The 23,863-nt window shown below is 55.1% G+C and overlaps 1 protein-coding gene across 3 annotated transcripts in view; it reads left to right on the forward strand.

Moving 5' to 3' along the window:
• Dpp9 (dipeptidyl peptidase 9) overlaps positions 1-23,188 on the forward strand; it is a 30,715-nt gene extending 7,527 nt beyond the window's left edge. For 2 of the 3 annotated variants that reach the window (XM_027416869.2, XM_027416867.2), the window contains exons 4-21: positions 4,890-5,002; positions 5,983-6,156; positions 6,229-6,397; positions 7,000-7,113; positions 7,706-7,834; positions 9,255-9,316; positions 11,234-11,334; positions 12,234-12,411; positions 12,522-12,684; positions 15,715-15,794; positions 16,905-17,057; positions 17,340-17,475; positions 18,431-18,576; positions 18,647-18,793; positions 19,421-19,573; positions 20,139-20,281; positions 21,529-21,640; positions 22,381-23,188. In XM_027416869.2, coding sequence (XP_027272670.1) covers positions 4,890-5,002; positions 5,983-6,156; positions 6,229-6,397; positions 7,000-7,113; positions 7,706-7,834; positions 9,255-9,316; positions 11,234-11,334; positions 12,234-12,411; positions 12,522-12,684; positions 15,715-15,794; positions 16,905-17,057; positions 17,340-17,475; positions 18,431-18,576; positions 18,647-18,793; positions 19,421-19,573; positions 20,139-20,281; positions 21,529-21,640; positions 22,381-22,473 — 2,366 coding nt within the window. In that variant the 3' untranslated portion in view covers positions 22,474-23,188. Of the gene's footprint in view, positions 1-4,889; positions 5,003-5,982; positions 6,157-6,228; positions 6,398-6,999; positions 7,114-7,705; positions 7,835-9,254; positions 9,317-11,233; positions 11,335-12,233; positions 12,412-12,521; positions 12,685-15,714; positions 15,795-16,904; positions 17,058-17,339; positions 17,476-18,430; positions 18,577-18,646; positions 18,794-19,420; positions 19,574-19,707; positions 19,826-20,138; positions 20,282-21,528; positions 21,641-22,380 lie in introns of those variants that run through there. The other variant, XR_003485599.2, reaches the window with a different exon arrangement.
• The last annotated feature ends 675 nt before the right edge of the window (positions 23,189-23,863 follow it).

Below are 23,863 nucleotides of genomic sequence, written 5' to 3' on the forward strand. Positions count from 1 at the left end.
GTGCCTGTGCCTGGCCCAGCGTATAGACAGGAAGTGTCCGCAGGGCACAGACACTGCCCCACTAGGCCTAAAGGGCCTATAGAGCTAGAAGAAAGAACCTTCTGGAAATCAGCCGGCTTGTTTGCTTGTAAACAGCGTGCTTCCTGGCTGTTGACTAGAGGTATGGTTCCCTTGCACTGTGGACTCCAGCTGGGTCACTTGTGGGTGTCCTAGGCTTTGTATATGCTCACTTTGTGGTGGGACTCCTCAGTGTCACAGCCTTAGACATTGCCCAGGACTCCTGGGGGCTGGTGCCTCCAGTTGAGAAACACTTTTTAGCACAGGTGCCTCTCGTCATCCTCCAAGCCAGTGTAGTTGCTGGTCATGGTGGCCTTGGTCCTGGAGGCCATGTCTGTGCATGTCTGGGTCTCAGCATTTGAATGCATGAATTATTGAACATTGTCACCTGCCTGCTGCTGACCGTACATGGATGACAGGAGCCAAGATGGACACTGGGTGGCCAGTCTCTTCCCACTGTCCCCATACTTCCCCTTCAGAGCTATCCCAGGAGCAAGTCACATGGAATTTTGCAAACCACCAAACCGTAAATGCAGTGATTGAGAACAAGCCTGTTGATCTTGCTATACTGCTGTACTGCTGAGTGACTGTGTGGCAGCTATGAGCCACAACAGCCACGCTCCAGAGACACTGCTGAGTGTTTTCATCACTGCTGGGTCCCCACCTTTCAGTGGTGGCTCCGCCCACTGTTGCATAGTCTCAGCCTGCACCTGCTGAAGGGAAGATGACAGCCAGACTACATTCCTTCTGGAGCTCTGGCAGGACCTTCCTGTCTCTTCTTCCAGCTTGTGAAGTGTGCCGTATCCATCGGCTTGTGATCAAATCACTCCCATCTCTGCCTCCATGATCATATGGCTTACTTCTCTGTCTGAGATCTCCCTTTACCTTGGTTTTCTGAGGATACCAGTAGCTGTAGAGCATTAATTAGTACAGCCATAGCCACAGAGCCCTGTCTCCATAAAGACAGTGACTTTTGAATTCAGGCCCAGGACACAGCTGTTTCTTTCTCTGAGGAGACATCTCAGCTTCCCAGGACCATGGGAAAGGACAGAACTCTCTGAGCCACAATGTGCACCTGGTACCAGGGACCTGGGGATGGCTCAGAGAGTCAGGACATAAAGCCACCAGCTTCAGGATGAGGCACCTGCAACCCAGAGCCTCATGAGACCATGACTTTGTCTCCAGGCTACCTCTTTCAGGGTCCATGCCGGAACCTTAGCTATTTTCCTACCAGCAGTGGGAATTGACCCTATGGCTCCAGGTTCCTGGGAGAAGAAATCTGATTGTCCCAGCCTGGGTTCTGTGAACCTTTCACCCTGGCTCCTGTGGCCTTGGAGTAGGGTTGCAAATTCTCAGCCCCCTTCTTCCAGGTCTCTGGAAGGAGTCTGTGCCTTGTTGACTTGAGCATGTAGACTGGGGTGGGCAGGGCCTTGAGCTTGTAGGGTTTCTGGAGAAGGAATCTCATTGGCTTAACTGGACTACTCAGTCATCTTGTCTGGCTTGGGTAGGCAGGGCTTCTTGAGGTCTTAAGGTTTCTGGGAGAAAGAATGAAATTGGCCCAGGTGGTGGTTGTTCACATGTGGCTTGTACATGTGTGTCTCCTCAGGGTTCAGCACAGAGTGCTGGGGGTCTTCATGGGACTGGAGGGCCACAGATGAATGTGTAGTGAAGACAGACCCCCAAACACATGCAGAGGAGACTAGAACTCTGTGGACATGGCTGCTTCTCTCCAGTCAACCTGTGGTCTCACTAACTGCTACTTGATAGTACTGGCCTCAGATCGCCTCCTGGTTCCTCCAAGTTCTTTATACCATGTCCTTGTGCCAGGTGGTACCCAGGATTAGGTGGGGGCATGGCAGATTCCCTGGCTGATGCTTCCCTGTTGCCCTAAGAATGTGGCCGAGGACCTCTATGTCCTCATGGGCCCATGTGGGGCATGGAGAGTCCGTCATGGGTCCTCTGTGAGGGATGGGCTGAGCCCTGAGAGGACCTACTGGCCCTGGCTAGTAGCCCATTCCATTGCTAGCAGCACCTCTGTCATGGCAGGGAGGCCTAGAGACCTGGACTCTTGGGTTCAAGATGTATTGAGCACTCTAGTCCAGCTTGGTCCCCACCAGGCTGGCCAAGTCCACACTCCTTGGTGTCTAGAGTCAGTGTGGGTGTGGGACCAGGGTACCTACCATGCCTGGGGCTGGGCAGGGTGACCAGGGCGCACATGTGTGAGGGCAGAGCCGGTAAGTTAGGTGAGGCAGCCAAGGTAAAGAGAGGACATCACCAGTCAGCTCTACCTTCGCACCAATGCTAGGCATTGTGGGCTGTGGTGCCAGCACTGTGGGCCCATCCAGGAATGCATTGGCCCGGGCCATTGGTGTAATTGCTTGTTAATCAGCTGTGGAGGGTGGTGGCTTTGATGTCCTTGGCACAGACTTGCCTTGGACTTCCTTTTCGAAAGCCCCAAGGGCAGCAGGCCACTGCTGGGGAACAGCCATCCCACAGGCTCAGCGTGGGCCTTTCAGTAGGACTGAGGGACAGTCACACCTTACAGTGTCTCACTCCCTACATTTCTTAATTATTTGTGTGTGGGGGGTCATATGCTGTGGCACATGTGTAGAGGTCAGAGGACAGCTTGTGGGAGTTTGCTACTCTCCTTACATCGTGTGGGTTCCAGGACTCAAACTTAAATCATCAGTCTTGGTGGCAAGTCCCTGTATCCACTAGGCCTCTTACTGGCCCTGTGTCATATTCTTTTTTTTTTTTTTTTTTAAAGATTTATTTATTTATTTTATGCACTATCTGCATGTATGACTATGCCAGAAGAGAGCATCAGCTCTCTCTATAGATGACTGTGAGCCACCATGTGGTTGCTGGGAATTGAACTCAGGACCTCTGGAAGAGCAGCCAGTGCTCTTAACCTCTGAGCCATCTCTCCAGCCCCTGTGTCATATTCTTAAAGGTGTGAGGCCCAATAGCGTACGCCTTTAGTCCCAGCACTCAGGAGAGGCAAATGGATCTCTGAGTTCAAGGCCAGTCTGAGCAACGGAGCAAGTTCCAGAACTGCCCGGGCTACAGTGACCCTGTCTCAGAAAACCAAACAGTCCTGGCAAGCTGTAGAAGTGGAGTAAGGCAGAGGTCATGTGTCCTGCAAGCCACCAAAGAGACGCCGCATTCTTGAGCTACCAAGCGCCCCGAATGTGCCTGGACTGTTCTGGACTCAGAGGAGCATCAGGGCTGGTCCCCAGCCTTCTTGACCACAGAGGGGAAGTTGAGGCATGCTGGAGCTAGCCAACCCCTGCTGACCACTTAACTGATAATGACAATGCTGCTACATTCCATGGGATTGCCCAGCACTGTGACCTGAGATTCCCCATCTGTGGGGGACACACTTGTCCCTTGTCATCCCAGCTCTTGGGAAGTGGAGGCTGGAAGAACAAGAAGAATTCAGGATTATCCTTGACTACATAGCCAGTCAGAGACCAGCCTGGGCTACAGGACACTCTCACCCGAAGGGGATGCATACATGCAGCTACCACTGAACTGTGGAGTAAGAGGGGCTGGCTCATGCTCACAGCCTGGTGCCCAGCCCCCGAGATGCCCAGGGATCCGCTACAAAGAGCTTGATAGCTTCTATGAGAGATTGACCCAGCCATGGAGACTGCTGCCTCCTGAGAAGATGGAGGGAACTCTCGATCGACACAAGCAGTTTCCTGTCCCTAGTCTGTTGCACATTTTCCCTCAGTGACCATTCATGTCTTTCAGTCAGGGTCCAAATCCAGATGTGCTCAGAGGTGATGCCCATAGGAGCCTTGGGCAGGGCCTGAGGAGGGTGTGGTTGGAGCTATCCTCCATCCCGCCTGGAGTGGGTGGAGCCAGGACTGTAGTAGAAGGACACACACCCTGGAAGCCACCTGCTGTGAGCATTGTGGGACACCCCCCCCCCCCGCCCTACCACCACCCCACACAGACGCACGCATCCCTCCCTCCTCTCCCTAAGGGTTAGCCTTACTTTCATCTGAAACTGGTTTAGTCCTTCGTCTTTGCCAGCATCTCTCATACAGAGGAACCTTTTAGAGCAGTGGTTCTCAACTTGTGGGTTGCAACCCACACAGTGGTCACATCAGACATCCTGCATATCAGATATTTACATTATGATTCAGAACAGTAGCAAAATTAGAGTTATGAGGTAGCAGTGAAAATAATGATATGGCTGGGGGTTCACCACAACATTGAGGAACTAACTGTATTAAAGGGTTGAAGCATCAGGAAGGTTTTGAGAACCACTGCTCTCGAGCCACACCTGACTGTAGGAGAGCTGAGCTCTTCCATCGCCCTCTCTGACCTCCAGTGGATGCTACAACCACTGGGGCCTGAATCTCAGGGTGGGAGAGCCTGAAGAAAGCAGACAGCGGGGCCAGGGTGACTGCTCAGTGGGTAAAGTGCTGGCTGCACAAGTGTGAGGACCCAAGTTCAAATCCCCAGCACCTGTGTCAAAGCCAGGTATGCTGACTGGCCTGTCACCCTGGTGCCGGTGCTTCGTAGGGGAAGACAGGAAGGGATCTGGGGCTCACTGGCCAGGTCGCTGAGTCAGTGGGAGGCCATGTCTCAAAAAAGACAGAGTCCCAGGCATGGTGGTCATTCTGGCACTGGGGAGGTAGAGGCAGGCAGATCCCTGTATGTCCAAGGCAGAGACAGGGGAGACACCTGATGTCCATTCTGGCTTACCCATGCACATAGTGATAGACATGGGGGCTCCAATTAGAAACAGAGAGTGCCATGGCCTGATGCCCTCTCAGGTGGGACCCCCACTCTTGAGGTTTCTCTGACCCCTTCCTCAGGAATGCCCTATGGCAGCCGTGAGAACTCCCTTCTCTACTCTGAGATCCCCAAGAAGGTACGGAAGGAGGCCCTGTTGCTGCTCTCCTGGAAGCAGATGCTGGACCACTTCCAGGTGAGCCATCTATGCCACACCCAGCTTCCGGGAACAGAGTTCTGACCAGGACACTTATCAGACCATTTCTCCCTCCTATCTGCACCTTCAAATGAGGGCTGACTCATGGCCTGGCTAATGATTAATACCACTGCCCAGAGGTGCCCAGTGAAGGGGACTCCCTGGCATGGCTGCACTTTGTGGCTTTTGTGGCTTTAGCATCGACTCAGAGGGAGCAGTAACATTGTCACAGTGGCATGCCTGAGACCCTCTTCTTGCCTACTCACTCCCAACTTAGTTCCTGGATAGCCTTCCGCTCAGCACAGTGCTGGGAATGGAACCCAGGTTTTCACACTTGCCTTGTCCACGCCCCAGCTCTGAGCTGCACTCTGGCCCAGTTCTGAGGCTCAGGGCATGGATCACTCAACCGAACACAGGAAGCCCTGGGTGCCATCCTGTCACTAAAAACCAGGCGTGACAGTGCAAGCCTGTCAGGGTTATATTCTGCCAAGTAGTGAATTCCAGGCTAGCCCGGGCCACGTGGGTCCAGGTAGCTTTGGTTAGAGAAACCATGAATGTGTTCTATAGGTAGAGCTATGGATTCAGATGGAATGTTCTCATCAGGAAGGGGTGGGGGAGCGCCCCAGAGGGCATCAGCACGGGCAGGGGCAGGATGTCACCACCCGTAGTAAAGATGGGGATGAGGCGCCGGGCGGTGGTGGTGCACGCCTTTAATCCCAGCACTCGGGAGGCAGAGGCAGGTCTGAGGCCAGGTCACAGAGTTCGAGACCAGCCTGGTCTACAAGAGCTAGTTCCAGCACAGGCTCCAAAGCCACAGAGAAACCCTGTCTAGAAAAAAACCAAAAAAACAAACAAAAGACAACCCTCCCCACCCCCCAAAAAAAAGATGGGATAGGGGAACATCACGACTTTGCGGCCAACATGAAATGTCCTGTGTCACAGTGGGGAACTGAGTGAGACCCTGTCCCCTGTGTCCCCAGGCCACACCTCACCATGGTGTCTACTCTCGAGAGGAGGAGCTGCTTCGCGAGCGTAAGCGCCTGGGTGTCTTCGGTATCACCTCTTACGACTTCCACAGTGAGAGTGGCCTCTTCCTCTTCCAGGCCAGCAACAGCCTGTTCCACTGCAGGGACGGTGGCAAGAATGGCTTCATGGTGAGACACAGCCGGCATCCCCGGGGTGGAGACACGGTGCCAGCACCCTGACCCAACCCTTCCTGTCCCCAGGTGTCCCCTATGAAGCCACTGGAGATCAAGACCCAGTGCTCTGGGCCACGCATGGACCCCAAGATCTGCCCTGCAGACCCTGCCTTCTTCTCCTTCATCAACAACAGTGACCTGTGGGTGGCCAACATTGAGACTGGGGAGGAACGGCGGCTCACCTTCTGTCACCAGGGTGAGGCTTGGACATGGATAGGGGTGGACAGTCGGCCTGGCCACATCAGCTTGTTCTGGAAATGGCTATTGTAGCTGTCAGCCCAGCTTCTAGAATCTGCCCCTGCTGTTCAGTGATGCGCTGTGCCTTGGACACCCAGCCCTTAAAAGCCAGTTGCAGTGTCCAGCCTGTGTGGCATTTGGCCCTGAGTTCCTGACTTAGTGGTTGTCAGGAGCCTGTGTGTCACTCAGAGTGTGTCCTCCCCCAGGCTGTGTGTCACTTAAAGTGTGTCCTCCCCCAGGCTGTGTGTCACTTACAGTGTGTCCTCCCCAGGCTGTGTGTCACTCAGAGTGTGTCCACCCCCTAGCTGTTTGTCACTCAGAGTGTGTCCTCCCCAGGCTGTGTGTCACTTACGGTGTGCCCTCCCCAGGCTGTGTGTCACTCAGAGTGTGCCCTCCCCAGGCTGTGTGTCACTCAGAGTGTGCCCTCCCCAGGCTGTGTGTCACTTACAGTGTGCCCTCCCCAGGCTGTGTGTCACTCAGCATGTGCCCTCCCCAGGCTGTGTGTCACTCAGCGTGTGTCCTCCCCAGGCTGTGTGTCACTTACGGTGTGCCCTCCCCTAGGCTCAGCCAATGTCCTAGATGATCCCAAGTCTGCAGGTGTGGCCACCTTTGTCATCCAGGAGGAGTTTGACCGCTTCACCGGGTGCTGGTGGTGTCCCACAGCCTCATGGGAAGGTAGGCTTTGCTCACCTGGTCTGCTATTCCTATAAACCACATTTCTGGAGACAGGAGAACACTGGGCAACCCATAGATATCAGAGCCACACTCCCACCCCCTCACTGGGGAATTCTAGATAGGGCTCCACCCTGACCCCACCCCAGCCCCTCACTGTGGTATAGTACACTTCCAGGACATGTGGACATGTGAGTGTGTGTTTAGGTTACATGACCAAGTCGCCTTGACTGAGTGGCATAGACAGCAGAAATGTGTGGTCCCACACTGGCCTCTGGGTTCTGGGTGCAGTGTGACACAGCTGGCTTTTCCTAAGGCTCTGGCACACTCCCCATGTCCTCCATTGCCCTGTGTTTATGAGTACTCCTGTCATACTGGCCCTGGATACCCCCTGACCTCCGTCATAGACACAGCACAAAGGTAAGGTCTTAGACTAGAGCTTGAATTACATGGTTTCAGGGCCCAGCTTGACTCTACACCCTAAGTGGGTGTCTCGGTGCCACTTCGTGCTGGTTCCTGTGGTCCCTCGGAGGCTCAGAGCCCCTGTGTGGTGTGGGGTGGGTGCCCTGAGTACCTGCTCCTTGCCTCCAACCAGGCTCTGAAGGCCTCAAGACACTGCGTATCCTGTATGAAGAAGTGGACGAGTCTGAAGTGGAGGTCATCCATGTGCCCTCCCCTGCCCTAGAGGAGAGGAAGACTGATTCCTACCGCTACCCCAGGACAGGTGGGTTCCAGCGGCAAGGTCACCTGCTGCCATGAGGCCTCTGTATCGCAGCTGGTGCACATCTGCCCTCTGGGGTCCCCTCTGCTGGCTTTGTTAGGTCCAGAAAGTGTGGCAGCATTTTCCAACTGTCCGACGCCACATCTTGGGCATCTCCACGCAGGGCAGCCACAGGCAAGCAGACTGAGCCTCATGGAAGATGCTAAAGTATAGTGGTGCCTCTGAGGCAGGAGGTTTATGAGTTCAGGCCAGCCTGGGTTACACAGTGAACACCTGTCAAAAAAAGAAGTGAGCTGAGCCCCTGTTTCTTTGGTGTCTCAAGGTGTTAGAAGCCTTGCACCAGCAGCAGCCCAGACCAGCCTAGTTCAACCTCAGACCTGCTGCTGTGCCTCTGTGGGAGTCACTTGAACTGAGGCTTAGTGGGGACAGAACTCCCTGTGGGCACAGAGCCCCAGGCTCCATCCCCAGAACCACAAACTGGGTGTGTATAGGGGACACCAGTTATTGTTTCTAGAGGCAGAAGAATCAAGAGTTTAGGGTCAGCCTCAGTTTTATAGGAGATTCTGGGCCAGCCTGGGCTACATGAGACCCTATGTCACGAAATCAAATAAAGAAAACAGACTGCCAGCCAGGCGTTGGTGGCGCACGCCTTTAATCCCAGCACTCGGGAGGTGCTGATCTCTGTGAGTTCGAGGCCAGCCTGGTCTCCAGAGCGAGTGCCAGGATAGGCTCCAAAGCTACATAAAGAAACCCTGTCTCGAAAAACAAAAAGAGAGAGAGAGAGAGAGAGAGAGAGAGAGAGAGAGAGAGAGAGAGAAAGAAAACAGACTGTCGTTGTACACACACAGTAAGCCCTCCCAGGTGCTGTGTGGGTGGGACCTAGGCTTCCCATGGGACATCTGTGGGATGATCCACACTTACCCGGTTCTTGAGGAAACTGAGGCTCAGGTAAGGTGGAGTCCTAGTCAGGTATCCCATGTTATCCTGTGCCAGGGCCTGAGCCATCTCCCAGAGAAATCCAGGATCTGTCCTAAGCACCCTAAGAAAACAGCCCCAGTGACATCCTACCTCTTAGAAGTGTGGGTGAATGCCCCAACCTGTGGCTGCTGCCTCCCCAGGGCTGGGTCTTTCTGTGTGTGGTGGTATGTCCTGTCCTTGTCCCCAGCTCCTGGACTGCACAGAGGTAGGGACAGGGCCATGTCCCTTCTGTGTTGTGTTCCCTTTTCAGCTTCCAGGTGACAAAATAACACATCATGTATTCCGTTAGGAATGTGGTCCAGGCCCTGGGTCAGATTGTCCCTGCCCTGGAGACTTTGTGTCACACCTGGGAGGGGCCGTGCCAACTCCCCACAGGTGTGGTCACACAGTCCTTGACCAGGGTGGTCACTAGCATCCTGGCACTTACCTGGCCTTCTCCCAACAGGCAGCAAGAATCCCAAGATTGCCCTGAAGCTGGCTGAGATCCAGACGGACACACAGGGCAAGGTAAGAAATAGCTGAGCACATTCTGTGGTAGTGTGGAATAGCCAAGTGGCCTCACCTGTATCCTGTGATGACCACAGCCTAGAACACTGTGGGTCAGATTACCAGAGTGCCAGTCCTCAGGTCACTGCATTGAGGTCATCTCACGTTAGACAGGACAGTGTGCTGGGTCCTTCTCTGCCCCCCTCCTCCCTGGCATTGTTCACTTAGAGGCACTGAGAAGGGCCTTGCAACCCCAGAGTCTGTGACAAGCAGCAAGGGCAATGGTCACTGGTAAGAGGCCTTTGGTGAGTGCAACCTGCCTCTTTCCTGCCTTCACTGTGCCATGCATTCTCCATCCAATGAGAGCTGCTGCTGACTCTCCTGAAGTCCAGGTCACCAAGAGTGTGTGACATTGAAAGTTCCTGGGACAGCACCTGGGCGCAAAGCTGTGTGACCCTTGCTGATGGGGACACCAGGCAGGCAGGGTTCATGTAGTTGTAGAGCCTGGCCTTGGGATTTGGTCCTTACATTGACTGTGTGTGAACGTCAGAGGACAGCTTGTGGGGGTCAGCTCTCTCCCTCCACCGTGTGGGTTCTAGCAGTCAAACTCAGGTCATCAGGCTTGGTGACGTGAGCCCTTCCTGCTGAGCTACCCTGCTGGCCCCCAGCAAGGTTTCGAAAAAGCTTTCCTAACATGCAGGGAAAGTGTCCGATGGACTCCGCTCCTTTGTTATTTGCACGGCACGGCTTTTCTTTATGCATATTAGTCCCTTGTACAGTCTCTTCAGGACACTCCACCAGCATCACCTGTGATGTGGGCCACCACCCAACAGGCTTTGGTGGTTTTTTGTTGTTTTCTTTTTAAAATGTGTATGAGTGCAGTTCCCACAGGGGCCAGAAGGGGGCATCAGGTACCCGGGAGCTGGAGTTACAGGCAGACATGAGCTGTCCTGTGGGCGCTGGGAACTAAGGACTCAGCTGCTGCCTCATCCTTGGCCAGAGCCAGGGCCTCTGCCACATACAGAGCTATGTGCACTGTGAGCTGGGTGAGGGCTTCAGTTGCTGAGCTGTGACCCTGCCTCCCTTTCTCCCCATCATCCATTCCCTCCTCAGCTGGCCTAAGACCCTTTCAATTCCAGAGATGATCCATCTGGATGTGGCAGGGAGCACAGTGTGCTGTTGTCTTTCTATCTTCCTGTCCATCGTTACACCCCCCCCCTGCTGTGCCCCTTTGGAAGATGCCACCTCTACAGCCACACGTTTGTGGCTTTGACAGCAGAGGTGCCCTGTCGGCAGCCATACAGGCTAAGGGTCCCAGGGTCGGCATTCCCTCTGAGGGCTGGACAGGGTCTGTCCCAGCAACTCAGGTGACCACATGTCCCAAGTATCAGTGGACGTGTGTGTGTGTGTGTGTGTGTGTGTGTGTGTGTCTGTCTGTCTGTCTGTCTGTCTGTCTGTCTATCTTTTCCTTGCATCTCTCCTTTGTAAGATATACCATGTTGGATTAGGGTCCCACCCAGTGTGACGTCCACCTCACCTATACACCTCAGGGGGCTGTATGTGTGCATGCATGCCCACCTTCCTTTCTTAAGATTTATTTATTTTTATTTTTTTGAGATAAAATCTCTCTTTGTTGTCCTAGCTGTCCTGGAACTCCCTCTGTAGGCCAGCTTGATCTCGAACTCACAGAGATCCACCTGTCTCTGCCTCCCAAGTGCTAAGATTAAAGGCGTGCGCCACCACCACCCGGCTATTTATTTGTTTTTTATGTGCACTGTGTGCATGCAGTGCTCATGTAGGCCAGAAGAGGGCGCCAGCGCTCCTGAAACTGGAGTTCTAGCCTGTTAGACACTGTGTATGTGCTGAGTGTCAAACCATCAGGACACTGGAGATCAGGGAGGCTGTGGTATTGTGTGTGACATGGCCCTGTCTCCCCAGATCGTGTCGAGCTGCGAGAAGGAACTGGTGCAGCCATTCAGCTCCCTCTTCCCCAAGGTGGAGTACATTGCTCGGGCTGGCTGGACACGGGATGGCAGATAGTGAGTATCCTGGGACCCACCCGGGGACCCACCAGGGTGGAGCTTGGTGCCTGCACCCATGCCGTTTCCCTTGGGGTCTCTCCCAACCTCAACCAGTAGATCTACAAAGCTGGGGACTTGACATCAGGTCAGTCTAACCAAAGTCCCAATGGTGGGACAATCCCAGGTAGTCCACATTAGAAACAACCACCAGACCTCTGACAGGACACAGGAATGCCTCCAAGTCCCTTGGGGTCCTGTGCTTTTTCCATGGTTAGGACAGAATGCAGAGACAGTCTTGCTTACCACTTCCTCGTCTTCCTTTTCTCTTATTGTGTAGTCCGGGCTGACCTAGAACTTTGTTTGTAGTCAAGGATAAGCCTGAACTCCAAATCCTCCTGCGTGTACCTCCCACTGCTGGGATGACAGGTGCATGGCCATGCCTGGCAAAACCATTCCAAATAAAAACTTTAAAAGACGTGGGGCACAGAGCGGTCTAGCATGCACAAGGCCCCAGGTTCATGCCCAGCACCAGAAAGAATATTGTCCATTTAGTTAATGTTGGTCATGATGGCACAGACTCACACCATTCCAACTCTGACAGTGGAGGCAGGAGGATCAGGAGTTCAGGGCCATCCTCAGCTACCTAAGACCTTAGCTTCAAAGAAAAAAAAAAAGTCACCTATTCAATTTGAGAATTCCATCCCAGGCCTAAGTCATGTGGACTGTGTGACTGGAGCCTCACCCAATCTGTTCAGAGTTACCAGTGTAATCTGTACCAGTTATACCTCCTCCACACCCTGAGTAGCCATGGTCAACTCCAGCAAGGCTAGACAGGGAATGGCCCTGTGTGGTCCTGTCCTCTGCTCTCCCCTGCCAGCCACTGACTGCTCCTGCTGCCTCCTCTTTTATCCTTCCAGTGCCTGGGCCATGTTCCTGGACCGTCCCCAGCAACGGCTCCAGCTTGTCCTCCTGCCGCCAGCCCTCTTTATCCCGTCCCCTGAGAACGAGGCCCAGCGGCAGGCAGCTGCTAGAGCTGTCCCCAAGAACGTGCAGCCCTTCGTCATTTATGAAGAAGTTACCAATGTCTGGATCAATGTAAGCGGGAACCCACTGTTCCCGCACCATGGTCTCCAGTGGGCCACTGGGCCGGACTTGGGGGTCTGACCAGCTGCAGAGTCCTCTGACCCAATCATCTCTCCCTGCAGGTCCATGACATCTTCCACCCATTCCCGCAGGCCGAGGGCCAGCAGGATTTCTCCTTCCTCCGTGCCAATGAGTGTAAGACTGGCTTTTGCCACCTGTATAAGGTTACTGTGGAACTTAAAACCAGTGACTATGACTGGACGGAACCCCTCAGCCCCACAGAAGGTGAGCAGAGCATCTGTCATTTAGGACGCAGGGATGGGGAGGAAAGAGTGACCACACCCTGCCCCACCCTGCCCTGTGCCTTTGGCAGCAGTCAACTAAGAATCTGTTGACTGACTAGGTGGGGCTTCCTAAGCACCTGTGCAGGGGGCCCTTGATGCCACCGAGGCATTAGAGTTCGGCACATGCATCACTGTCACTGCTGTGTGCTACCTGCATTTTGTTTTACCTTGTCATTTTCCTGGTGTGTAGCCATACCTGCTTGTTTCTAGTTTGCCTGTTGCCCATGTTTGTGTCCCAGCCTCGGTCATCTGTCTCAGAGCTTCCTTGACCTCAGAGTGACTCCAGGGGCCAAGGATGCCACTGTCTGAGAAGGGACATGGTGTGTGGTGGTGCACTCCAGTGACCCCAGACTCACACAGCTGAGGCTGGAGGGGCAAGGTCTGTCTGAAAAGTCAAGCAAAGTGTGTTCTCCCGAAAGACTAGTGGAGTGGGTGGTAGTGCGAGAGTGATGGTAGATGCCGTCTCTGGCCTTGGGGGACATAGAGAAGGTAAATGTGGCAGAGCACGGAGAAGAATAAGGAACACTGTTCCAAATGTGAGCCAGTGTCTCAGTGACATGCCACTGCAGAGATCTGACAGGGACTAGGAATGCACAAGCGTGGTGTATTCTCATCAAATGCTTGAGGCAGTGGTGCAGCCGTGCAAAATCCTGGGGCAGGGATGCAGCCGTGCAGAGGGCTGGGGCAGGGGATGCAGCCGTGCAGAAAGGCAGTGTGCAGGACAGAGCATGCAGTGTTGGAGAAGCCTGGATGAGGTGCAGGGAGGTAGAGCGGGGGCTGGGGAAACCACACCATTAGGCTGCTGAGAGGACTTAGCTCACGGGCTTTGACCCTGAAGGAAGTAGGAAGTGGTTGGTTCTAACATCAGTGTGGAGTGACTGGGTTTCTTTGGGGCTGAGGACGAGAGTTGCAGAGAGTGAATAGAATCTGGTCACAGTCAAAGCCAGAGCTGTCCCAGTGGTCTTGACCGGAGATGTGGTCCTTGGTGATGCTCTCTCCCAGTGCGACGGGCACACGGTGCCTAGTATGACTTGGGGTCCAGTTGGGGCTACAGAGACACTAGGGCCCATCAGGGGAGAGGAGCTCGCAGTGTTTTGGAGCCAGCGGCTTGAGTCACTGGGTTTGAATAGACTATGCTTCTAGAAGAAATTCAAGGCTCTTAGGGTGATGGCAGGTGAGCTCCAGGGCCTGGGGGCACTTCCGGGCCGTTCTTGAGAGGGTTCCATAGACCGTCAGGGCTGAGGTCACAGCCTGTACAATGGATCTGCGTCTTCTGTCTCAGGGCCTTTGCACAGGCTGTGGCCTCAGCTCAGGACCCAGGTCCAGCTTCCACGGGCTCCATTCAGGGAGCAGCATCCCCACCTGTGCAGCTCCCTCAGTGTGACAGCTGCACATTTCCCCAGGCATCACTCAGGACGACTCGTCTTCAGTGAGCACCACAGGTCAGAGGTGGCACCCACAGCGGGCTGTGGCAGCCGTGGGCTCAAGGGACAGAGATGTTGAGACAGCATCTCTGAGGGCCAGGAGCCACAGGAAGTCCAGGCCTCATGTCCCAGCTGCTGTGGTACTGAGTGACTCAAAGCTCAGGTTGGTGTTGACTGGGGCTTCTGTCTCTGTCCCCCTGGCATTGACCTCGGTGTCACAGGGATGTCACCAACACTGACCTGTACTCTGCTGGGGCACCACCACTGCACTCTTCCTCCAGCTCGTGGTTGTCCAGCCCAAGACCCAGGTGCCAGAGTGCCCCAGCTCACAGGCTTACCCGGCACCAGCATGCCCCTCCTGGCATGATGGGATGGCAGCTGAGAGTCTGAGCAGGCAACACCTAAGGAAATGGGAGGGACATTCAGAAGGGTTACCATGGGCAGGGGCTGAGTTGATACAGTGTCCACCTGATATACAGGAAGCCACGGTCTCCGTCCCCAGCACCACAGAAACCATGTATGGTGGAACGTCAGATGGAGGCTTGAGGATCAGGACTGCAAGCTCATCCTTGGCTACTTAGTGAGCTTGAGGCCAGCCTGGGCTATATGAGACCCTGTCTAAATGGGAGGAGTGGTTCAGTGGTTAGAGCACCTGCTGCTCTTGCATAGGACCTGGGTTTGGTTTCCAGCATCTAAACAGCTCAAAACTGTCTCTCCAGTTCTCCGAGTCCTGTGCCCTCTGCGTGCCTCCACAGGCACTGCACACACACACGGTGCACAGGGACATACCTGCACACTGGAAGTAAAAGTTAGAACATGAAGAAGGGCTGTGGAGGATAAAGAGGCTGGCATGATGAGGAAGAATGTGGCTTTGGAAGGACACACCAGGAGGTGGGGTGGATCTAGGTGACATGGCTGTGATGACAGCAGATAAGTAGGTCACTGGAGGTGACCGCTGGTGCTGAGATGCAGATGCACAGCCTCAGATCTGAGGCTCAGGCAGGATGGAGCAGAGGGGCAGGGGTGGTGGCCCTATGTTTGGGCGGGGATTGTGAGGGCTAGCCTGGGCAATGGTAGATCTCCTGGTGGCCTTAGACTAGAGACACACAACAGGAAAGCCTCCCCCCCCCCCAAGCTGCCCCAGTCCAGTGTGATGTGCCGTAGCAAAAGCCTGGTCTCTGCCTGGTGGGCAGGTCTGGGGACAACAGGACATGGTTCTGTTCCTTGATGGTGGTTTTGCTCTTGAGAAGGGGGTCTCACTGAGATCTCCTGCCTCTGTCTCCAGAGGGCTAGGATGTGTGCCGCCATGCCTCGTTGCCTGATGGAAGCCTGGTTCTGGTGGCCCAGCATGATCTAGGAGGTGAATGGCCACTTATGTACTTCAGTGCTGGAAGTCAGCCTTCCTGGCTGTTCTCTGAAGCACTGGCTGATCCCAGTTGCCCCTTAGGCCAGGCTGGGCACTGGGTGTGACCGTGCTTCCCTTGGCTGCAGAATTTCTGGGTCCCACCCCCTTCCTGCTTCTCTCACCTCTGCTCTCCCTCCCACAGATGAGTTTAAGTGCCCAATCAAGGAGGAGGTTGCACTGACCAGTGGCGAGTGGGAGGTCTTGTCTCGCCATGGCTCCAAGGTACCATTGTCCCATCCTCCTGCCCTGTCAGGCTCCTCCCCCATCTCTTATGGCTCCGCCTCCAAATGCGGCTCCTGGGTACTGTTCTCCCCACTCTCTCTCCTGTGGCCGGCTCCGCCCTCCCAGGGTCCCTAGGACACCAATATTCTCAGCATGGAGGCCTCTGTGGGGAGGCCTGTTCCATCCCAGTGCTGACCTGGGGCCCTGAAGCCGCCTCCCTCTCCCCAGGACGGCAGTTCTGTGATCCTGTGCTGAGGGCCAGCCAGCCTACACCCACTCTTGTGGGGAACTCCTAGTTATGGTGGCTGCACGTGTCCAGACAAGTCACCCAGGGTCCCCCCCAAGCAAAGAACCAGATTTAAATTTTTTAAATCTGCTTTGTGGATTTCTATTTTTTATTCATTTTTTAACTTTGCAGCTCGGGGTATAGCACCAGTGTCCTCATGAGTGTTCGGCAAGTTCCCCTGAGCTTACACCAGCTGCACATACTTGGAGACGCTCTGAGTGCCCATCCTGGTGTGACCATGTCCCCACCTCGGTTGTCACAGACAGGACTTCTTCATATGGTTTTGAACCTTTTACTCTGAAACTGAGGAAAACACGAGGCCAAAACATTGTCAGAGTCCGAGCACAGTATTGCTTGTGGGCCTGTCATCCTAGCACTCGGGAGCCAAGGAGGGGAGAGTCTTCATGTTTAGACTAGCCTGAGCCACACAGCAAGCCTTGGCCCAAAAATCAAACAAACAAACATATTTTTTTATTTTTTGAGAAAAAGTCTCAGGTAGCCCAAGCTGGCCTTGAACTCTCTATATAGCTGATGGTGACCTTGAACTCCTGATCCCCCCCCCCAAGTGTTTGGTGACAGGCGTGCTCCACCATACCCAGCTAATGCGGTGCTGCAGATGGAGCCAGGGCCTTGTGCATGCTGGAGGAGCTCTCCACCCCACAGAGGCCTGTCTTTCATGCTCTGCCTTCAGTCTATTGTGCTGCAGGGTTGCTGTTGGCTGGGGCACCAAGGGGCTCCCCCGATTGCAGTCCCTGGGAACCGGTGATAGGGCAGGAAGTGTAGCCAGGCACAGCTGGTCACAGAAGCCCCCCCAATGCCTGCAGATCTGGGTCAACGAGCAGACGAAGCTGGTGTACTTCCAAGGCACAAAGGACACACCCCTGGAGCATCACCTCTATGTGGTCAGCTACGAGTCGGCCGGTGAGATTGTGCGGCTCACCACACCCGGCTTCTCCCACAGCTGCTCCATGAGCCAGGTAGGCGTGCCACACTCCTGCCCACCCCAGCCTCCCAGGGTCAGGGAGGATGGAAGAGAGGAGGTTGTTCTAGTCCACGGCCCTAACATTCTAGAAACCGGGTCGCTCTCCATCCATCGAGTATGAGGCCAGGGTCCTTGGCCTGGGACTGGCCCTCACTGGGCTGTTTCCTCATTTGCAAAGGGTGGTGGCGATGACCTGCGGGTGGGCGGGGTTGTACGGTGTCTCTGTGGAAGGCAGGAGGCTGCTCTTGTGCACTGAGTGCCACCCTGCCACCAGCAGAACTTCGACATGTTCGTGAGTCACTACAGCAGTGTGAGCACACCACCCTGCGTGCACGTGTACAAGCTGAGCGGCTCTGATGATGACCCACTGCACAAGCAGCCACGCTTCTGGGCCAGCATGATGGAGGCAGCCAGTGAGTAGTGAGACCTCAGGGACTGCCCCCTACCAGCCAGGACCCAGGGCAGAGTTTGACAGCCAGGGCTCCCAGTGCAGGTGCAGAGAAGACAGAAAAGCTTGCTTTACAGCAAGCAAGGTTCCCTGCGTCTCTCTGCCCCACCTCTCCTGATTTGCCATGGGTGCAGATGCAGGCACAGGTGTCTGGTAGCCACCCTGGCACCCTGGGGCAACCTCTGTGACAGTACCTTGGAAACCAGATGTCTGAAAGCTGTAGTTTTGTCAGGGAGCTCAGCGTAGGTCACCAGAGGGGCCTCAGAAAAACAGTTGTAAGAAACGGCCTCGGAGCCTGAGGTCCAGCGCACCCTCTGCCTGAGTACCGTTGAGTTCCGGTTTCAGCACACGAGACTTTGAGTGCTTGTCAAGCCATGTTCCAGAGGCATGCCTTGGAAAGACCTCGAATAGTAGCTGGGGCTCAATGGCAGAGTACTAGCGTTCATGAAACTGCAGTTCCAGCCCCAGAAGCCAAGTGTGGTAGTGCACACTGTCATCCCAGCCCTCAGGAGGCAGTGGCAAGAGGATTATGAGTCTGGATCCAACCCAGCCTGGGCTACATAAAGAGATGGTGTCTCAGGAAAGCAAGTCCCACCACTGCAGGTGACCAGTGTAGCAGTCCTTGGAAAACAGAGAGGGGAAACCCAAGGGCAGCCATGGTCAGGAGTGACTGCATCACTCTGAGGGCAGCTTCAGCTTCCACCATACTCTTCCCACAGAGACTAGGCAGGTGGAGAACCCTGAGGGGACGGGCAAGTTTCTGGCCGTGCCAGGGGGTTTCATGTCCTTTGTAGCACCCGCCATGCAGCTGCGCCAAGATCATCTTGCAGGCAGGAGAGAGGGGGCAGTGAGGTCATAGGCCTGGGTTTTGGTAGGCTTGGCTCTACTGGCCACTCTGCTCATCACCTTTGTCACCATAGGCTGTCCCCCGGACTACGTGCCCCCGGAGATTTTCCACTTTCATACCCGCGCCGACGTGCAGCTCTACGGCATGATCTACAAGCCGCACACCCTGCAGCCAGGAAGGAAGCACCCCACTGTGCTCTTTGTCTATGGGGGCCCACAGGTGGGTGCACCCTGGCCCAGGCCCTGCCCCCCGCCACCCCTGCAGCTCTCACCACCCACCTCGCCTGCAGGTGCAGCTGGTGACCAACTCCTTCAAAGGCATCAAGTACCTTCGGCTGAACACTCTGGCGTCCCTGGGCTACGCCGTGGTGGTGATCGATGGCCGGGGCTCCTGCCAGCGGGGCCTGCGATTTGAGGGAGCCCTGAAAAACCAGATGGTAAGTCCTGATCCTGCAGTGTGGCCCTTGGGGACAAGTGGGTCCCGGAAGCACGGGTGCCTTCCACTCCTCCCGGGCCTGAGCGTGTGGCTGGGGAGAGGACAGTGGTCCAGACATAGCCTGACACCGTGGAGCTGCCTGGGTCCACAGGAACTCAAGGGTGGGTCTGATGGGCATGGCAGAAGATGGGAACTGATAAGTGGTAGGGACACTTGTGTTGAGGGCGGTGACTGACATGGTGATGGCAACAGTGATGGTAATGGTAGACGGTGGTGATGTTGGGGTGATGGGATGATGGTGATGATAGGGTGACGGGGTGACGGGATGGTGGTGATGATGGGGTGATGGGGTGACGTGATGATGGGGTGAGGGGGTGACGGGATGGTGGTGATGATGGGGGGCGTGGTGATGATGGGGGGGTGGTGATGGTGGTGATGATGGGGGCGTGGTGATGGTGGTACCATCCCTGCCCACATAATAGAGCAGCTTCAGCAGGGCTAGCCTAGGCAGACAGTTCCAGAGTACTACTTTGAGTCTAAGAAGAGAGGCTTCCCGCTAGGGACAAGGTGATGGGTGTGGGATACTGGTCACCACCAGTGGAAGTCACAGAGTGCTGGGTTTCCACAGGGACAGGTGGAGATCGAGGACCAGGTGGAAGGCTTGCAGTATGTGGCCGAGAAGTATGGCTTCATTGACCTCAGCCGTGTTGCCATCCATGGCTGGTCCTATGGTGGCTTCCTCTCGCTCATGGGGCTCATCCACAAGCCACAAGTGTTCAAGGTGGGTCTCACTCCTGTCTAGATGCTTGCAGCCCGAGTTCCACCTGCCCTTGGCCCCTTGTCTCCACCCTGGAGCCCCAACCTGGAGCAAGCACCTCGGCAGGGGCCTTGCCACCTGGCTATCTCTCCCCGCAGCCGCCCCACGAGGCCGAGTCCCCTCCTCATTGCCCGCCACCACCGACCCCAGGATGGCATCCGCCAGCAGCTCTATGTGGGAGGCCAAGCCCGGGACCCCCGCCTCGGAGGGGCAGAGGTGGGGCATGCTGTGAGGAGCAGCAGGGGGGCGCAGGCCCCGGGACTGGCAGGGCACTGCGGGGCGGCGGCCATGAGGAGGCGGAGGAGGCAGGAAGGTGGGACGGGCCCTCCCTCCACACCCTGCGAGTCCTGGAACAGCTCAAGGCCCACAGGGACACATCCGAGGGCCCCCTGCTAGCCACTACCCTCGTGCATGAGCTGCCTGGCCCTACGCTGAGGCCTGCAATCCCAGCCAAGGCCAGGCCCCAGATCCAACACCTTTCTCCTTCTCTCTCTCCCTGTCCGATCCATCCCCTCCCCATGTCTTCCAGGTAGCCATTGCGGGTGCTCCCGTCACTGTGTGGATGGCGTATGACACAGGGTACACAGAACGGTACATGGATGTCCCTGAAAACAACCAGCAAGGCTATGAGGCAGGGTCTGTGGCCCTGCATGTGGAGAAGCTGCCCAATGAGTAAGACACCCACTTGCTCACCATCAGGCTGCCCACCTCCCATCCTCCCTGCATGTGTCTCCTGTCACCTCCTGCCAGCTGTCCTGCTGAGCTCAGGCATTCGTTGCCTCTTGGGGGTGTCAGACCCTGGCCTGGAGGTGCAGGATGGTGGGGATAAGGGCCACACGGCTATGCACTGAAGTGCTTGCCCACACAATTTGAGCAGCCATGTGAGCTCGCATCCAGCCTTTAACAGCCCTTCTGGACCCTGAACTCATGTTGCCTGGGCATGGACACTGTCTACACAGAGTCACGTGCCAGGTGACAGTGTCAGACAGAAGGGCCGCTGATGGTAACAATGCAGTGTGGCATGGGACCCCCACCATTTCCTGCACCTCCTGTAAGGCTCACTGCACTGAGCTGTGGAGGCACAGCAGGGGCTGCCAGGGCCCCAACATCACTGGTGCTGGTGCTGGGACAACTGTCTCTCAGTATGGAATGTTCCAGAACTAGATATCTAAGGGGTATACAACATTATAAAGCCGCAAAGACACTAAATGCTGCTCTGTCATTCCTGGGAACCATTAGTGCTGCAAATTAGTGCATTAAGTTGAAATAAAATATCTGGGCCCAAGCCCCATGGCAGAGTATGTGCCATCATGCAGGAGGCCCTGGGCCCCGTGGCAGAGTGTGTGCCAGCATGCAGGAGGCCCTGAGCCCCGAGGCAGAGTGTGTGCCAGCATGCAGGAGGCCTTGGGCCCCGTGGCAGAGTGTGTGCCAGCATGCAGGAGGCCCTGGGCCCTGAGGCAGAGTGTGTGCCAGCATGCAGGAGGCCTTGGGCCTACAGAACCCAGGCATGGTAGCACATGCCTGTCATCCCAACACTCAGTAGGTGGGGGCAGGGTGGATCAGGAATTTAGTGTCATCCTTAGCTACATGGGCAGTTCATTGTCAGCCTGTGCTATATGAGACCCTTGTCTCTAAAATAAATCTGATATAAAAGAGAAAACTCATCTTCTTGGTCACTCTGACCACTTTTGATATTCTGCTGGGCCACAGGTAGCCGGCGCATAGTGGTCAGTGGTGGTAACAGTGGGAATATGCATCCAGAACATTCCACCATGCCCAAATGCCTGGGCATGGGGCTTCCCGATACCCTTTCCCTCCATTCTGTCCTGCCTGCTGCACTGGGGCTGGAAAGAGACCCTGAGCCCATGGGAACCCCATCTGCCCTTCAGAGGCCTCACTCCCTCCCCTGTCTCCTCCAGGCCTAATCGCCTGCTCATCCTCCATGGCTTCCTGGATGAGAACGTCCACTTTTTTCACACAAACTTCCTCGTGTCCCAGCTGATCCGGGCAGGGAAGCCTTATCAACTCCAGGTGAGTGGTTCTGGAGGCAAAGCCCCAATCTCCATGCTCCATTCCCGCCTAATGTGGTCTGAGCTCCTCAGGGTCCTGTGTTCAGTCACATCTTTATTGGCCAGCCTGTGCCAACAACCACCACATGCCAAGTTCTCAGTGATTATACAAGAGACCCTTGCTTTGACGAATCCGCTTGGCTACAGGCATGGGAGTGCCCCTAAGTGATTAGAGGGGACATTTAAAGGTGCAGAAGCCAGTGAGGACGGAGGCCCAGGGAACCCCATACCTTAGATCAGCCATGGGAGTGGGGATGGTGGGTGGGGCTTACTGGTTGGAGCCTTGGTATGAGGGGTGGGGCTTGCTACAGAGGCAGAACTTCAATCATGAAGTGCGGAGCAGACCTCAGGGGGCCTCTGCTTGGAGGATATCCTGTTGGACTGTGGAGGCCACCCAGTACAGGAGAGGGGCATCGTTCCCTCTCCAAAGGAGGTGGGGGTGGTGTCCTCAGACTTGTGACTTGTGTGTGGAGGTTGGTATGATTATAGAAGGCCAGGGTAGAGGAGAGGAGGCCAATGGGCTTTCATTCGTTCCCAGCATTAATGTGGGTGGCAGCTGTGGGTCTGGGGAAGAGACCCCCCCATCCCTGGACCTGGTGACACAGTAACCCATGTCACCAACACCTCTCCCCTGTGAACCCCAGCCCCTGTGCAGAGTAGGGTGCCCAGGTGGGTCTGTCTGCAGCCCTGCTTCTTCCACAGATCTACCCCAACGAGAGACACAGCATCCGCTGCCCGGAGTCCGGGGAGCACTACGAGGTGACATTGCTGCACTTCCTGCAGGAGCATCTGTGACCTCCGACCTCTGCCCTAACGCCGTCGCTGCTTTTCTTGCGTTTTGTAATCTTTTAGTTTTTGAAGCTTTCGATTTGTTTGCTTGCTGCTGCTGCTTGGGGGCCAGGACAGAGGCGGTGGAGGCCCCCATGCTGCCCTCCTTGGGCTGGTTAGGAGGAGTCCGCCACCAGGCCCACAGCCGTTACGGGGGCTGCCACAGCCCCAAACTTGCAGCACCATCCCAGCACAGAGCATGTGCCACCCGCCCCCCCCCCTGCAGAGTCGTGTGTGTTTGGGGAGCATTTTTAATAATTATTTTAAAAGACAGGAAGCGGTACCGAAATATAAAATTCCAACACCCAGCCTATGAGTAGCTGCCAAGCCCGTGTCCGAGGCACTCTCTGTGCTACCTGTCCCTGCCCGACTCCTCCTCACGCACCCCCCCCCCCGGGGTTCCACCGCCCGGGGTTCCAGGGTCACCCGGGGTTCCAGGGTTGGGAGTAGGACCCGTCCTGACCTCAGGGTTGTAACCCTTTCCTCTCCCCTCCCTTCAGAATTGGGGCATAAAGAAGTAAAAAAAGGAAAAAAAAACAAAAAACAAAAAACAAAAACAAAAACAAAAAAAAACCAACCCAGAAACCACCTCTACATATTATGGAAAGAAAATATTTTTGTCAATTCTTATTCTTTTATAATTATGTGGTATGTAGACTCATTAAACGATTCCAGATGGAAATGGTGCTGTGTGAGGCTCCTTCTCAAGCCGTTAGCCTGAGGGATTGCAGGGGGCTCTTCCTGGGCTGGGCTAGGGTGACTGGGACGCATAGGATGCCCCTTGTGGGCTCCATCCCAGCCCTGGGGAGGTGGAGGCCATAGGGTCAGGAGTTTGAGGTCATCCTTGGATACTTGAAATCCTATCCGAAAAACATTTCAATTGTTGAAATTATTCTTTAAAGGCCTATTGTTTTTAACTTGTTTTTGTGTGTACATGTGTTTGTGTCAGTGGATATTTGCACATGAGTGTGGATGTCTCCAGAAGCCAGAGGAATTGGGTTCGCATGGAGCTGGGTGTAAGCCCAGGATGAGGTGTGTGGAATTAAATTTGAGTCCTGGGAGAGCAGTACCTGCTCTTAACTGTTGAGCCATCTTTCCAGCCTTCCAAGTATTAAAATTGTTAAAGTCTGGTCATAGTGGCTATCCTAGCACTTGAAGGCACAGGCAGGCAGATCTCTGTGAGTTTGAGGCCAGCCTGGTCTACATAGTGAGTTCCAGGATAGTCTGGTCTACAGAGAGTTCCAGGACAGCCAAGGCTATACAGAGAAACCCTGTCTGGAAAAACCAATAATAATATGATTTTAGCAAAGTTATTAAAGATGCAATGCTTCCCTCTAAGACCTATAGTGGTGAGGTG

Source organism: Cricetulus griseus, chromosome 5, assembly GCF_003668045.3.
Source record: "Cricetulus griseus strain 17A/GY chromosome 5, alternate assembly CriGri-PICRH-1.0, whole genome shotgun sequence".
Taxonomy (NCBI): domain Eukaryota; kingdom Metazoa; phylum Chordata; class Mammalia; order Rodentia; family Cricetidae; genus Cricetulus; species Cricetulus griseus.